The sequence below is a fragment of the Taeniopygia guttata genome, chromosome 5, assembly GCF_048771995.1.
Source record: "Taeniopygia guttata chromosome 5, bTaeGut7.mat, whole genome shotgun sequence".
NCBI lineage: Eukaryota > Metazoa > Chordata > Aves > Passeriformes > Estrildidae > Taeniopygia > Taeniopygia guttata.
This window is the reverse complement of record NC_133030.1, coordinates 37,607,750-37,624,849: the sequence shown is the minus strand read 5'-3', so window position 1 is coordinate 37,624,849 and position 17,100 is coordinate 37,607,750. Positions and strand designations below refer to the sequence as shown.

Sequence of the window (17,100 nt, the reverse complement as noted above, 5' to 3'; positions counted from 1 at the left end):
ATCAGGTTTTATTAGAGCCATTCAGCATTTCATTGTCCAGTCTCCATCTGCTCTCTCTTCAATGTTTGTCAAGCCAGGCTACATTTCTGAAGTTACTGAATTGCTGTATGACAATTTGAATTTAATTCAATCTTCGTTGTCGCGCTTTGCTAGTTACTGATATAGAGTAATCTACTTACAGAATTCCTATCTATTTTATAGCTTTAAATTTCACATGTGTCAAACATGGAACTTATTTTCAACAGCTTTACTGTTTGTTTCCAGTTTTGACCTTCCAATCTACCAAATTTGCATCATCTCAAGAGATTTATTTTTAGTTAGCTACATGATACAAGAAATAAATGCTGCTAAATATAAAGATAGGACTCCATGGTGGATTTTTTTCTCTCTACCTGTTAGTATATTTTATGTAATATGTCTTCACTGTGGTAGCTGTTCTTTTGAATTGTATGGTCCTAAAATGTGCTGTGTCAAGATTGGAATTATTCATAGTGTGTTTCATTCTGCTGTCATATTTCCATAATACAAATTTATAATTGTTTTTTCATCAGCTACCACCAGCACAGCTATTGCTACTAGCCTGATGGGTTGTGTGTACATCACACATCATTGATTAGGTGCTTCATATTACTTAATATTATTAAAATAACTTGGGAAGAAACAATGCAATTCCTATCATGCATTAAATTTGATCATGATGTCCCTGTTACAGTGCTTTGTAGTCATAAATAAATACCACAGCTGGCTTTGAGTCAGTATTTATACTTGCTACAACATAATGAGAATAGAAACTCAGAGTGCTTTACACATTAATGAGAAAGTCACATAAATGAGTGAGCATTGAGTATGAGGAGGTCAGTGCATGTTATAGCTCAGAGATGCTCTCTGCCTCTTACATGTTTAGCTAGCTGTTGAAAAGGAGGTCTTGGCTCTACTTACACATTTGCTTGGATAAATTAGTATTAGGAAGCCTCTCTTTTAGGGTACAGTTTAGAAGTGTCAATGGTTTCTTTTGAGAGTACAGCTGAATCTATGTCCCTGAAAATCTCAGCCAGCTGAAGATCATTTTATGCTAAAATAGCCGCATGTACACTGGAACATTTGTCAGCTAAGCTGTATTGACCAGCAGCAGGAAAGGGATTTGTGTGTATGCAAAAATTATAATAATGATGACCTCTAATCAATTAACCTATTCTTAGAAAAATCCAGGGCCTAGGAGATCCTGGACCTCCTATATTAGTGGCAGCAGCTTAAATTTGTACAAATGTTGGCAGTAAGTTTAGGTAGTATTCTAGGTGTACTTATTCTTAATAAATTTAAATTTATCATTACTTTAGGACTTGAATCTTACTATTCATTCATTTTACATGAATTGAAGCCAGACTAAGCTTTGTAACATAGTGGCTGTCATGTCAGGATCTGTCAGAAAAGGATGGGGGTTTTGTGAGTTTAAACAGAGAGAAAAACAGTGAACTTCCACATGTCTTTGAAGCATTTTAGTTCCAGCACTCACAATGTCATTATTAAACTTCCTAGATTCTTCTTTGCTTTACACTGCACTGTTCTTTTGTTGCCCTGCCTGTATCTATCACTTGCATCTTGGCTTCTGTTACTCAGACAGAATTCGTACAAGTTCAAGAAGTGGCATTTCTTGAATTGCATGATTCCCGATAAAAAGTAGGGAAGACACTTGCTTTGCTGTTGAAGCTTCTATTTTCTTCCTTCACCTAAGTTTGAAAACTTTAAGTAATCAAGCAAATAAAATTGTATCAGATAGTTTAGTTTCCACTTCATGTGTACTTCTAGTAGTCTTGTTGCATTTCTGCTTATTATTTATTTGTGCTTATTTCTTAAGAGGCAAGGGATGGGCAAAACTTTCCTGACAAAAAGAACTCTAGACAAAAAGCTAAAAACAAACAGCAAAACTGGCTACAGAGACAGCAATACTGCAGTGGTGAAACAAGCAGACTATCTGTGTAAACTGTTCTCAACTGCTCAATACTGACAATTGTAACCATCCAGGGGAAACTGCCTTTTCACTTTCATCATAGTTTGCTTCCCTGTCTTTTTTTGTGCACCTTCTGTAGTGATTTTTTTCTGGACCAGTGCCTTTCTGGTCTGTTCAACAAGCCGTTGGTAATTTCCCCCAAGAATACAAAGAAATATGTTATTACATGTAATACATCCTTGTCCTGAAGTGAAGAAAGAAGCAAAGGGGCCCCTCATCCTGTTGTAACTTGAGGGAGGTTGAAGAGCTAAATATGATTTCATCACTTGTGAGGCTCACAGTCATATCTGCTTCCAGTGGGTTGCACAGAAGGAATGTAATAGAGACATTATCAACCCTCAGAGGCAGGAAGAACATTCAGTAGGTACTTGACAGTTACTGAGGCTCATGCTGAGATATGTGCACCAACATTGCAGCAGTTACCAGGACAATCCACCCTTTCATCAAGTTCTTGACCTATTTTCCAAACTGAGATTCATAGTAAATAATTGAAAAATGAACTCTGAAGGTCATACACGCCCAAATACCACTGAAAATAATAAAGAAATGGTAGCCCTGCTAAATTCACATTCAGCACTGGCTTATGTATCAAAAGACAGACTGAAGTCTTACTGTAATTCTTCTGAATTTAGGGGTAAGTTGGTCAGTGTTGCAGAAGATGCTGATGTTTGTTGATACCCAGAAATACTGCTGTAGGTGGGGGATTATGTTTTCCTCTTTGAAACATGAGATAAAAACAGTGGTCACTACTTTTTGACAGGTGGTATCAAAACCATTGTGTATGACTGATTCCCAGTCTCTTCCCCATAGCTTGAACTTGAGAATGTCTCCTATTAATAAAGAGGAAGAATATTAACACCACTATTTTGGAAAACAAATAAGTTTTAAGAATTTTGCCATCTGCCAGTAATCATCCTACTGGATATCCACTGACTTTTCTTATTGCACATACAGTTCACCAGCATTTTGAGAGGGAACAAAATAAGAGTTAAAGAATTTAGCATTAACTGTACTTGATACTAAAAGAGTCAGTAGATAAGAATCTGTTTGTCCACAATAGAAAAGTAAAATTAGGACCATCTGTTCCAGGAAAAGAATGGCTCAGAGTTTCTGGCAATGCTTTCTTTGTCAAAAGTCCTGAGATTTATTTTCTGTCGTTCCCATGATTGCTTTGATTTCCAAGACAGTATTCACCACCAGGAAGTCAGGGCTACTTTAGTGATAGTCTATCACCAAGAATAGTTTTGTCTGTCAAACTTACTGCATAAATTCAGATAGACTTCCATGTCCATTCCCACTTTCCTGGATATTGTTTTCATTGTGCTCTGCCCCGTGGCAGAAGCACACATAAAGCCCTAGATGGCAAATGGAGCCTGCAGAGAGAAAGTCTGTTAATAAAGAAAAGCTTTTCCATATTGTTGTACAAAATACAACCTGAGAGATAATTGGTTTAAAGAATTCTGTCCTATCTCATACTCTTTTAAAGAGACAAGATGGTTATTCAGCTCCTTTAATACCCAGCTGGCAACAATATCCATCTGACCCAGTGTTTCAGACTCAGTGCCCCTCAGTGATGCCATGTGTCTGTGTTAATTTCAAGACCATCTTTCCCTGTCTCTGTGATACAGAGAAATAAAGATGTAATCCAGCATACTTTGGACATGCCAAGGGATAATGTGATGTAATGGAAAAATTACAGGAATATTATCATTCCTTGTGGCTAGTCAGTTATTCTGGAATAACAGTAGCTTTCCACCAGAACACATGCTGAACATTTAGCACCACCTAATAGGATTTAACCTTTCATTATAGCCTCATTTTAAAAAAAATGTTTTTCTGTAATTGCATTCAAAGCTCATCAGTCTTATTCCAGAGATTTTTCCAAATGGGTCACTCATTGCAGTTCCATGCACTGGTCATTAGCTCATGGGTCTCATCCCTTCAGGCACCACAGCACACATATCTACAGGATGAAAGAGTTGGGTTTGTTCAGCCTGCAGAAGAGAAGTTTCCAGAGGAGACCATATAGCACATTGAACTACCTAAAGGAAGCTACAATAGAGCTGAAGTGGGACCTTTTACAAGGGCATATAGTGATAGGGAAGGTGTTGTTTTTAACTGATAGAGAGTAGGTTTAGGTTGGTTATTAAGAAGGGGGTGGATATTAGGAAAAAAATCTTGACTGTAAGGGTGATGATACAATGGAACAGGTTGCTCAGAGAAGTTGTGGGTGCCCCATCTGTGGAAGTGTTCAAAAACAAGTTGGACAGGGCTTTGAGCAATGCAGTCTAGTAGAAGGTCTCCCTGCGTGTGGTAGGAGAGTTGGATCTTTAAGGACCTTTCCAACTTAAACCATTCTGTGATTCTGTGTACCTCAGTGAATCATTACATTTTTAAAAGAAGCCCTCTCACTTTTCTGAAACTGCCAACTGTTGACTCTCAAGTAGAAGTAATGCTCTCTTCAAAAGAGTAGTATTGCAAGACTTGATGACTTACAAAACCTGATTTCTCCACTCAGGGACTAGTAAGGTGCTGCTGTCAGCTTAAAGTGACACTGAAAGTCTCAAAAAAAATATATACATATATATTGTTTACTGTGGTACCTGAAGAATACTGTTCTTGGGAGGAAAATGCTAAAGGTGGAATATTTGGCCATGAGGGAATATGTTTACTCAAAGCGACCTTGCACCTTGCTTCCAAAAATATTGGTGTAGGAAAACTCAATTTATTATGACAAATGTTGCTCATCCTCTGCCTCCAATGTGTCAAATCACACAACTGTAGACCTCACTTACATGAGTTTTCTCCTGAGCAAGATCGGTTTGAGAATTATTTTTAGGCAACAGCTCAGTAAAAGAATTGTAATCCCATTAGGAAGGGCTGCATGGGTGCCTTCAGATATATAAGCATTGGCTGCAATTTGTAAAAGGAAGTAAGAAGGGATAAATGCCCTCTTTTTACAACTACCATGTCTGTGTAGCTCTCTGTTTGCATGTTCTGGTTAAAACAAATACATTTGAACTAACATTTCCCAATATTATTTCTTTTCAGCTATTGATCTCATAAATAATTTATTGCAAGTGAAAATGAGAAAGCGCTACAGTGTGGACAAAACCTTAAGCCACCCATGGTTGCAGGTATTTCTACAAATTCCTTATTTTTTCCTTTCCTGTTTAGACTCTAAACATATAACAAATCTTCATCAGCACAATAGAATCTACAAAAATCTACAAACCTGAAGATGTTTTTACGTCCTTAGAACCTCATGCTCATTCACCAATTTACGTCATTAATTTCTGAAGTATTAGATTACAGTACTAAACAGTCTTATGCTGTCAAAATAAATTTTAAAATATTTTATCATTTTTTTTCTACTTAAAAAATTATGTATATAAGAAAACTCCTTGTAGCCATTTGACTTACATTATTTCATTGCCTACAATTTACTCTGATTCACTTATTAAAATTATCCAATGGGCTTTCACTTTACAGTCATCACAAAAACTAGTGAAATTGTGTGCTTGCCAGGAAAATACATTAACCACATTCAACTGAATTCTTCAACTAAAAGCTGAGATATAAGGAATTTTTAAGAAGCCAGCAGTCTCAGTCTTGTGCTCACCATATGATATGGTAATTTCTTTTATCCTGGCAGCAGCAAAATTGCTGCAACTTTAAGGCCTAAGACAAAGCAGGGAGGAGCCAGGGCTTGTTCCAGCATCCCCAGCCAAGGAGCAGGGAAGCCTGGGAACAGCCCAGGCCAGGGCACTATGTCCCTCCCTGGAGATGAGGACAGGCTGAGGCCAGACAGATGCATCAGCCTGTCGGATCTCCCAAGGGAGCTTTGTTTGCATCTAGGAAAGTAATTATGGCACAGGCACAGCATAGACCAGATACAGAATCCCCAGTCCCAAAGGAATCTTTATCAAACCAGAAAACGGAGTCCTATTTTGGTATCTTGTAGCTGATACTGTGTCTCAAAGTAGATGGTGACCTTCTGGTACAGGAGATAAAGGGCTCTAACTGCCCACGCTGCACCCCATCTTTCTCAGGGACATTTATCTGGAGCTTGCTTTCTTCCTCTCAGATTTCCTGTCCCTCACTAGCTTTTTCCTCCAAGACTCTTCTCTCTGGCAACCATTTCAGGATGCGTTTGCCTTGAGTCTTTGAGGACCAGAAGTGTCTGGGCTAAAGTCTACAGCAAGGATGTTTGCTGTCTGTCTCATGTGACAGGACAGGGTCCTTCTCTTCTAGATCCACTTTTATTGTTTGTGTAGTAGTAAGTGGAGGTGAACTAAGATGAGGCAGTTCAGCAGCAGCTCTAGCACCAGGGTTGGAATGAATCCTCTGTCTACAAGTGTCCTACCTTGCAGGCTAAGGAAAGATAATTGATTATTTTTCCTTACAGGACGGTGATGACTCTAAAAATGGGCCAAAGTATATGAGTTGCTAAAGATGAAAGCTCTATGCATTTACTGTGTTTGGGCTTTCTGGTACTTTGGCTATGTGGTTCAAATTGTGTCTTAGGCTGAGACAAGATGAAGGAGAAAAAAAGAAAACTGGATACAGGATCATAAAGAGAGATGAGTCTGCATGGAACTAGGATTGACTCTATTACTGCAGCTTCATGCATGCTTTGGGTAGGAATAAGAAAAGAAATTATTAAACTTGCATACTTTGGACAGATAAGATGCTGCAGTACATGATGGTCTAAACAGCATGAGACTCAAACTAACTTCCATCCTTACATTTGGTTGTCAACATGGAGTTCCAAACTACCTTATTGTTTAGATATATACATGTCTTTGAGCAAACCAGTAATTGCCCAAGTTCGGAAAAGGGAGTTTTTCCTAACCCAATCTGAATGTATGTTCTGCATGATTATCCTGAGATACAGACTCGACTGTCTTGACTGATAGAGATCACTAGAATGTACATGTGTGATTTAAAGATGTTTCTTCTTCCTTATCTTGTGACTAGAGGAAGGAATTGCTTTACCACCATGCCTCAGATATCATAGCAATCTATACATATCCGTACATTTTGCAAAACAACAGGTAACATCTCAATACTATACTTGCGACAATTCAATAAAATCAATTTATCAAAAAATCCTCTAGAGATGAAATTTATATCTTTAGGCAGATTTCACATTTATATAGATTTTTTCCATTCTAGAGTAATAGGCATGACTCTTAGATAGCTGAGTTAATAGCACTTTGAGTGTTACTGATAGCAGAAGGGAATATAATTTGTTTTAGGAAATCTAAAAGTAATACTGTTATTCTTTTTCAGGACTACCAAACCTGGTTAGATTTAAGGGAACTGGAATGTAAAATGGGGGAGCGTTACATCACCCATGAAAGTGATGACTCCCGGTGGGAACAGTATTCAGAAGAACATGGATTGCAGTATCCAGCACACCTTATCAGTCCAAGTGCTAACCATAACGAAAACACCAAGCTAGAAGAAACAGAAATGAAAGCCCTCAGTGAGCGTGTCAGCATCCTTTAAGTTGCATCCCCTATAATCTGTCAAAACACTGTGGAATTAATAAATACATACGGTCAGGTTTAACGTTTGCCTTGCAGAACTGCCATTATTTTCTGTCAGATGGGAACAAAGCTGTTATGCTGTTACACTGTTGATATATCTGAGTTGCCAAGACAAATCAACAGAAACATTTTTGTGTGACCAACTGTGTTGTATTTACAAAAGTTCCCAGAAACACTAAACTTGTTATTGTGAATGATTCATGTTGTATTTAATGTATTAAAACCTGTCTCCACGGTGCCTTTGCAAACTAGTGTTTTTCTTACTTGAGCCTCATTTTGGTAAGAGAGAACTTTCCCGTGAAAATCTCGGGGGTATTTTGTGCATCGTTAGTATTGTAATTGTAAGCAAACTCTTGAAGAGTAGATTATAAGTGCTGTTCTGTGAACAACTTCTACCATTTGGATAAAAGCTTTATTTAGTGTTCTAAAAATAGAAAAGGCAAAAAATAATGAATTGCATAGAATTGTACAGTTTCAAATCAGATAACCTGTGCGTGTATTTCTGTGTTTGTGTATATAGATACACATGCACACAGCATAACTTGCTCTTAAGCCTAAATGCCTTAGTAAAATATAAACTGCAGCATGTCAGTTGTATTTTCCTTTTTCTTAAAATATTCTTCTCTATTATGAATATTCACTAATATGTACATTCAGAAGCTAAAGAATGTGTTTACTTTGTGTATGTTTTCAATAAAAGTCTTGTTAAAATAGGTTCATTGATGAAACTTTCTGTTTAAAGTAATCCTGGAGTGACTTCAGAAATATGTAGAATAAATTAATTCATCATTAAAGAAGACATCATGGATGTAGGTGAGTAAATGCTGCCGGATAACCTCTGTACCTATCACACGTATTTTATAAGAACCTAATCAGGCTGATTTTGTTCAGTTTTGAAACACACTGAGGGAGTGGGGAAGTTGAGGATGCATTAAAAGAACTTTAGTTTTTTGAGGAATTTGCTGCTCTTCTTTTCCATTGAGTTATACTGAACTGACAAGGTATTGCAGATCTTTTTTGCTCTTCTTCCCCTGAAAACTTTAAAGATGCTAACTGTCATTTCTAACAATTACTTAGACTACCTATGCTAATCCATTTAGTTTTAACAGTGGGAGATGTTCAGGTTGCACTATAAAAACATGTGACAAGGAACTCACTGAAAAGCTGAAATTTATTATATGCTGTTGTCTGTCTTGGAAAAAAAAACAGTTAATGTATAGGTAATGAATACTGAGGTTAAAAATTTAAAGATGCGTTGGGGTAGAGGCAGAAGTATGCAAAGGTAGGAGCTAATCGCCACATATGGTAAAGCTCTAGTCCTCAAATACTGGTTTTATGTTAGTCATGAGCTCTTCATTAGATAAATCCATTCTTTCATTGAAGAGCTTTGTCCTGTGAAAATTTTTGCCAGATATAGAAGATCACTAAAGCCAGAAGAATTCTTCCTCTGTATTTTGCACCTCTGCTGGATAGTTATGTACTGTATATGTAATGCTGCTGGATAGTAATGTGTACTGTAATGGAAATGAAGACAACGCACCTCTCTTCAAACAGAAAAAATGAGATCCTAGAAAATTAAAAAGTATTGTGAAAAATTTATAAATCTTTCTCCTCCCTCCTCACCTTCTTTCCCTACTCCCACTTCAAAAAAAACCCAAAATCCTTTTCTGCTTAAGGTCTCTCATAATCATGGCCTTTTAACATGTTCTGAAGCAGCTCTTATTGGGCAAGGTCAAATTCTGCCATGCTGTATTTTCTGCCATATTTATATTTTGTCAGGATGTTCCTACAAGACTAAAAATTGGCTCATCATTGGCCATTGTTTATTTTTCTTTCAGCTTTACACTTAATAATCAATTGACTGTACAGTAAACATAAACATAGGCTTGAGCTGAGTATCAGATTTTCTGTCAGTAAAAGTGTATGTGCTTGAGTATATTTAAAAGTCCACTTATAGGTGCACTGGTGGACTCATGGATATAGGAAGATTATATCTCTTCCATTCTATGAGTATTCCAGGGGTCAAGTCAAAGAAACTAACTTTTCTAAATGGAAATTAGGAGAATTACCGGAGTCATATAGACTTTTTTCAGATGCTGATATCATGGTTGCTCATAAGGAGCCTGGACCTCATAGAAGTGCCTTAATTTTGTTGTGTCATTCCCTTAGTATTAATCAGTAACAGATTTAGAGCTCTGCTTTCATATTGATCAATTTAGGTGAGTTGGGATTTTAGTAGTGACTTGGTTTCATTTACAATTAATGTACTAACTCTTGAGCAAAGGTAGTTTTCAACAACACAGATAAATTCTCAGAAATATCAAATAACATACTGGCACTCTGTTCTTAAGCATGGACAGTAGTGTAGAAATTAAGTGAGAAAGCAACCAGTGTAACTTTAAACAGCATGTCTAAGAAGGTGGGTGACAAAAATAAAAACTACAACTTTCAGTGAAGGAAGAAGAACCATTGAGTGCCTCTGTCTAAACCCCAATGTCCATAACAATGCTTGGCATGCACATGAGTTTGCTAAGCACAGACCTGTGTTAAACTTTTTCAATCTCATGGAGCACTTTCAATACACTCTTTGCCAGTGGAGCAGAGACAAAAGTATAAATAAATTTCTATCCTAAAAAACTTGCTGACTAGCTACTGAACATGGTTTCCAAGGAACTCTTCTTAATAGGGGCACATTTAACTTTTTTTCATCTCCATGCCTGTTTTGTTTTTGCAAGGATTTTTGAGTGCTGAAGCTTGCTTCATCACTTTAAGAAACTTGTGTAAATATTCATTGCTTTTCAAAAAATAATCTGCCTTTAGCCAATATAATACATTGAATTTTTCCCTGCTGTTGTTCAAAAATATTACACTGTGAAATTTGAGCTGTTTGCATTTGAGCCAGACAGATGAATTCACTGATTCCTAACCCGTAGCCTGAATGGAACAGGCACATCAGCATCAAAGTGTACTGAAGGAAATCTGGGGTTTTGCTGTCCTGAATAAATTTCCTTTTTTTTTTTTTTTCCCAAACTCAGGAAAAAGAAATGATAAGCTAGTCTGTGGCAATATTTCCATGGCCTTTACCATTTTCCATTAGGCCAACAGTTCCTGCACATGTTGACCTGTTGATGGTATTTCATTTTCTGCCACACCATATCCTGTGCATATCAAGCACGTGTACAGGTAATCATACATCTGAAGACACATTTATTGTGTCAAAACTTAGCTGTGGAGTGCAGAGAAGTATCCAACCCATACTTGGAAGTCAGAATTTCTGATTTATGTGAAGTAGATATTTTCACCTCTATAATCTTTGGTAAGTCAGAAACAGTTTATCCAGTGTCTTGTCCAGTTTAACTAAAACAAGGTGAGCAAAAGCAGGCACTTTTACAATTTGTGCAGTTCAAGTGTCATGCAGCTGCTCAACCAATTGTCACTATCCATCCATCCATCCATCCATCCATCCATCCATCCATCCATCCATCCATCCATTCATCCATCCATCCATCCATTCATCCATCCATCCATTCATCCATATCTTCACATCATAGTATGGAAAGGAATTCCCATCAGTATGCCTTTCTCTCCCATTATATCAGATATGTATCAGACCTCCTCATTCTCATCTTAGCAGGATCTCTTCAAAACCAGTTGGATATTCTACTTTCCTTGGTTTTAATCCTCCCTACTCTTACCCTTCTACACGTCACTCCTGAAAAGCCTTCCTAGAGTCTCATCTCTCCAGGAGTTAGAAAACAGCGAATCCTGTTCTCATGTCAAGGCAGTAGCTGTCTGTTTTTTCTTAATTACAGGTTTTTTGGGGTTTTTGTTTTGTTTTGTTTTTGTTTTGTTTGAAAGATTATTTGTTTCACATTATTAGATAAACCAACACTTCTGCACACCTGAATTTTTCCTGGACAATGAAGTCATAGACATGATAGGAAAAATGCTAGCAAGCTGATACAGATATTTGGCATCCTTTCAAATAAGGGAGAAAGGAAAAAAAAAACCTAGTAAGAAAATTTTAAGAATTTATCACTAGGCAAGTTAACCCCCGTATAGTACTTCAGTTTGTAAGACTGGGAAAAAAGATTACAGTTGGATAATTACGAATTATGGTGCAGTATTCAGCTAGATGTACAAAAATATTGGCATCCTGGAAAAGCTCTACTTCATGCAGATACTCCAGAGACTAAGACTAATAGCTGTAGTTGTTTAGCACCCCAAACTGAGCTAAACTTACCACTTTCATGGAGAAACTAGTTAGGGTTTTTTTTCCCCTAGAAAAATAGATCAAAATGTATTCAAAAAGGGAAGTCAGGCACAAACTGCACTGGCCGTCTTCTGCCTCACCAGACCTGTGGCATCTGAACTAAAATCTTATATTCCTGGGGTTTTCCATGCATATGCCAGGTGGGAAATAACCAAATTAAATGTAAATCAGAGGAACTCTTGGTAGATCAAGCACTTTCAGTGGTGACAAATTTGACATGTGAGTGGGATGCAATTTCTCTTTGCTTTTTGTTTACCTTGTTTTTAGCAACTAGAGTGAGTCAATGCTGAAATCGGAGTCTACTGGATGAGCTACTATTTGTGCTTCTTGATGCATCATTGCTTTATTTCAGTGAACAGGGAGCGCACATGAGCATAAACTATTTTGCTGCCTTACTAAGCACATCTACAAACTTGAACATCAGCCGTTCACAAATAAGAATTTAATAAAAGTCTACTTTAGTTTCAGACTGAAAACTTGCTCTTTTGGAAGGTTCTATGAAATGAAATGTTTTGCATGGGCATCCAAGCACTAAGGTTCTAAACTAAGGGAATCTATCTCTTCTGTGAGTCTGGAGAACCTGAGGCCTCACTCTGCAGAAGTCTGCCAGGCAGGGTGCCAACCAGGGGAGCTACAAGGAAAACAGGCATGATGAAAATGTGTCTTTAAGGCAAATGCCGAAATCTGTAAGCATGTGTGTGCTGCCAAAGTTTGACAAAAATTGGCAGAATCTGTTGAAGTATTTCTATCAAGACAAACTATTTTTCAATATAAATTTATGATACATTTGCCAACTATAACTTAAATAGTTTTTTGTTTAACTTCCAAAATGAATAGTGACTTATTGGTAATGACATCTGACACTTTTAGTGGGGACTGTTTTTTCAGAGAGTCCTAGTGACTACCCTGTGAAAAGCAAGTAGATATTATGGTTCCTCTGTTGACTTAGGCATATAAAAACATGAGTTATTTGAGCAGTTAGGTCACTGAATTTAATACATGGAAACTTAACTGGACATATTCTTAAAAAAATAAAAATTGACTTGAGGGACCTGGCCCACATTACCAAGTAAACAGCTGCAGCTGTTTAAGATGTTACTGTCTCAGCCTCCAGCTGTTTGTTTCTGGCCTTATAACAGAGCAAAAATAGAATATTTCAACTCTTCTGGCTGACACTCAGAAGAATCTAAGCACAGTTTTTATCTTAATGTTTAGGTGAATTTTTCCAGTTGTGAATTAGAGCTATGATTCTGCCATCTCTGGCATCTGGAAAAGAGGCAGACAGGAGGGCATTCTGCTGCTGTAGCCGAGTTTGCCAGAAGTCACAGGTCAGAGTGCTTAACTGTATTTCTCAAAAGTGAAATATGCTTGCAAGCATGAATCCCTGAGGGTTTCTAGGTGTTTCAGGCTTCCTGATTCCTATGAACTAGGATTTAAGGTCTTCAGAGGCTAATTAGGCACTGTTGCTGTTTCTAAGCTTGCCACTTTTGCTCATGGCATTGTACTCTGTGCTCACCACAGATGACCACTACATGCTATGAATAGGAATCTTAATAAAAACAATAACTAAGGTGATTTTAAAAGCCCATGTAAAATATATGTGTCCACAGGCTTTGCTCTGTCATCTGCTAAATGGAAGTACAATCAAGAATATGCAAGAATGGCACTTAGTGATGAAAAGTTAGAGTAGGCATTTGGCTCACAGCTCCAGACTGGAAAACCTCTAATATGAAAAATGAGACCTACTAGCAAAACATAGTGACTGTAGTTTTTCTTAGGGAAATAAGGATATCTAAATAAAGAGTACTTTTAATATTGCCGGGTTGAACTTGGCTTTGCCTTTATCCTAATGGGAAGTTTTGCACACCAGTGTTCCATCTGGAAATGGGCCAATTCAAAATTAACTGCTTGCACTCTGATAATGGCCTTTTCATATTCATTGTGGTCTGAAAACAGCCTCTCTTGGATAAAAAATGCAAATGTATGTATATGCATATACACTAACATTAAATCTGGGAGAATTCCTACTAAACAAACAGAGTAATCAGAAAGTATTTCTTTAAAGCTCAAATATCCCTTGTTCTCAGAGCTCAGTAAAACATGAAGGAAAAATTCCACAGACCGTTGCTTTCAAATCACTACTTTTCAGGAAATTCAGAGAAAGCTGTAGGATTAGAAAGCTGAATGCAAACATAGAAAGAGAAGAGGAAGAGCACAAAGACTGCTAGATATCCAGTATACCTGCTCCCTTCTTTGCAACAAATGAGGTGCACAATATTTTTACATATTCTAAAAATTTATGACTATTAGCCCCTTGCTTGTGAAGAAGAATACAAATGTTTGAGCTTCAAAGCTGGGGTAACCCAAGTTTGCATGTATGAACTGGCTTGTTCTAAACAATTAATAAAAAATCAGTCTCAGTACAAGGGTGCCTACACAGATATTATCCTGACATATCTTAGTCTTCTTATGGATTACTGATGCTTGGAAAATGCAATATTCAAAAATATGCAGGAATGTACAATACTCTCAGTCAGCTCCTCCTTATGCTTCTATATTTAACTACATTTGTAGATGGCAAACTGACAAAGAAAGTAAATGAATGACTTGGGGCCCAGAAACCAGTAACCTTGAACCCAAAGCCAATAAAAGGCAGGTATACTAAGTGATATATTCTCACATTTACAGTTAGCTTATATGCATCCAGAGACCCTTAGATGAGGTGTTCTGTGGGAGGCAAAGGGTATATACTGTGTCCATAAAATGCGAATTATATTCCACTTACAAAAAATGTCTTTGTCACACATTTGAAGTACTCATAAATACACAGACTCCCTGTAACTACAGCCACAGTTACCTCAGAGGTCACAGTGTCTGTAGTGTGGCTGCTGAACAAAGGCACAGCCCTTGAAGTCCTAGTGGCAGGCCCTAGTTAGTCATGGCAGATCCACTTGTTTCCAGCCTTGTTTAGCACAAATCTCTCATCACATTGCTAACAAAGTACTGTAACAAAGTAGAATATAGTTTCATAGTATGTTAGATTAAACTTGTCCTGTGCATATCCTGTCTCTGTGTAAAATGTGGAGCTCGAGGTAGTAAAGAACACACACACAAAGAGGCTTGTCTGTCAGTGATTGGTGACAGCAGTAAAATCCTTCACATGCTATATGGAAAAGAAGCATGGTTGCATGACATAATTCACTCTTTTGATCAATAGGACAGAGGTGTCAGCGACTGTACCAGAGATGTGATTTCTTCTGCGTCTTGTTTCCCACCCTTTCAGTCAAAACTGACCTTGTTTGTCCCTGGTATCATCTTGTGACTGGGCTCCAGCTCCTGAGGCAGGGGGCACTCCATGCTCTTCCTTTAAAAGTCCCAGGTCTTTGCCCTTGCTCAAGCCCTCACAGTGCTTTTTCCATCTCACAGACCCGCAGTTTCCACATTTACTGTAGATCTGCTTTTCCTTGTGAGGAGGGTCAGGAAGCTTCTGGATGGAAGGATGTCTTCCAGCTCGTCCACTCCTGTAGCAGACTGTGGCAAGCACAATAGTAGACAGAATATGAAGATAACAACTCCATGACTCTGAGAAGGAGACAGCAGAGTGTAGGCAAGGTACTGCAGAGGATACAGGACTAGTATTATAAATGCTGCAATATTCTGCATACTTAATAACCCTCTTATCACATGCATTTAAAATCTTGATTCACGTATTTCCTGTCTAATTTGTTTTGAGCAGACTTATTCATGTATTCATAGCCTTAAGGGTGATGAAATTAATTTATTACTCTCAGTAATCCTCTCTCAATATTTGTACTCTTTTGTTGGCTAAGCTGGGGCTTTTACCAGTAAAATTATATTGGCACAGCTTCTAAAGTATACATATTTATATGAGCACAAAAGTATCTTATAACTATAATGGTTAAATCCCTAATCATACAAAAATAGATATACAAATATGACTAGATCCAGACAATATTATCACTTGAACTAAATTCTCATAAGTAGCCCAACTTTACTGTACAGACAAAGCCTTAGCCTCCGCTTTCAAATCGCTTTGCCAAGTAGCTGTCATCATTTTATGATGCAAACAACCATACATTTGCCTGAAACCACCAAAGCAATCTCTTTTGAGCCAAGTGGGTAATATCACAATTCTAGATTGAACTCAAACCAGTGATCAAAGACAAAAATGCCAGGGCATTGCCAATTTTCTGAGCCATCCAGTAACTATTAACTTATGTTATCTGATTTGCATGATAATTGAAAAAGAAGAGGCTGTGTGATTTTACTCCATTACCAACATATTTTCATACTTTGGCGGTTTTGAGGTGTGGGTTTTTGTTTTTTTGTTTTTTTAATTGGTTTTTTTTTTTTTTTTTGTTGTTTTTTTTTAGTAGAAACGTATTACCAACTTATTCCCAACCCCCTGCAGACTTTAACTTTTAAACTGGAACATTCAATAAGGAACCATCCTCGGAGAAAGCCGAGCCCGGGCGCGCCTCGCCACCTCCTGGCCAGCCCCGGCGTAGGGCGCCGGTGTAAATCCCTACCGGGATATTTTTAATGCGAAAAGGCAGTAATTCGCGTTCAGATAGGTACTAAGTCTCCTTCTGTCCGATGTCAGAATGCTTTGGATTCTGCTGCTAATTACTCTGTGTCAGAACAATAATGTTCCCCCTGCCTTTCGTTTGCATAAAAAGAGCGGTAAGTTCTTTTTAAATATAGAAGCAAACGCCAACAGCTAGAAATGGATATCGTTCTTCTGGCAGCTTTTAGTCAGCAGAGGTCACAGAGCAATGCTGCCAAGCAACTTACAGGCAGCTACTTCGAACTAAATTAGAAAATAATGCTGCACAAAAAGACAGCTGAATGTCCCACTTTCAGTTCAGAAGCATTAATCCATGAGACAATAGTAAGATACATTTTTTTATCTCTAGATCAAAGTGATTTTTCTTTGACATGAAAAAGCATATTTGGAAAAGCAAGTTAAAAAACCACAGCTAAACCATAATGAGATACACTTGGGAATATAAAAAAGAAAAAGGATATTCAACTATCTACAAGTAGATGGCAGCTTATTATTGCTCTTGGGCTTCTTTTATCTGGTTACTTTTTACTTCTTGATATTCTTCATGTTCAGTCCCACATCTCTTTTGCCTTCAAACTCTCCAGTATCTGGCATCTAATAGATATTGAAAAAGTTGACAGTTTAATTTTTTATTTACCATTCTGATTGTACTCTCTAAGTATGTTTTGAAGTCTTC

General features: G+C 37.5%; 1 protein-coding gene and 1 long non-coding RNA gene across 9 annotated transcripts in view; one reads left to right on the top strand and one right to left on the bottom strand.

Annotated features, from left to right (window-relative positions):
• Positions 1 to 8,276, top strand: part of PRKD1 (protein kinase D1) — a 115,257-nt gene extending 106,981 nt beyond the window's left edge. For all 3 annotated transcript variants that reach the window (XM_072930181.1, XM_030274575.4, XM_012574024.5), the window contains 2 exons: positions 5,060 to 5,145; positions 7,304 to 8,276. In XM_072930181.1, coding sequence (XP_072786282.1) covers positions 5,060 to 5,145; positions 7,304 to 7,522 — 305 coding nt within the window. In that variant the 3' untranslated portion in view covers positions 7,523 to 8,276. The remainder of the gene's footprint in view (positions 1 to 5,059; positions 5,146 to 7,303) is intronic.
• Positions 8,277 to 11,996: 3,720 nt separating this feature from the next.
• The window catches only part of LOC115495544 (uncharacterized), a 252,952-nt gene continuing 247,848 nt past the window's right edge, over positions 11,997 to 17,100 (bottom strand). For all 6 annotated transcript variants that reach the window (XR_012056395.1, XR_005980699.2, XR_012056398.1 and 3 more), the window contains one exon: positions 11,997 to 15,367. This is a non-coding gene — a long non-coding RNA (uncharacterized lncRNA). The remainder of the gene's footprint in view (positions 15,368 to 17,100) is intronic.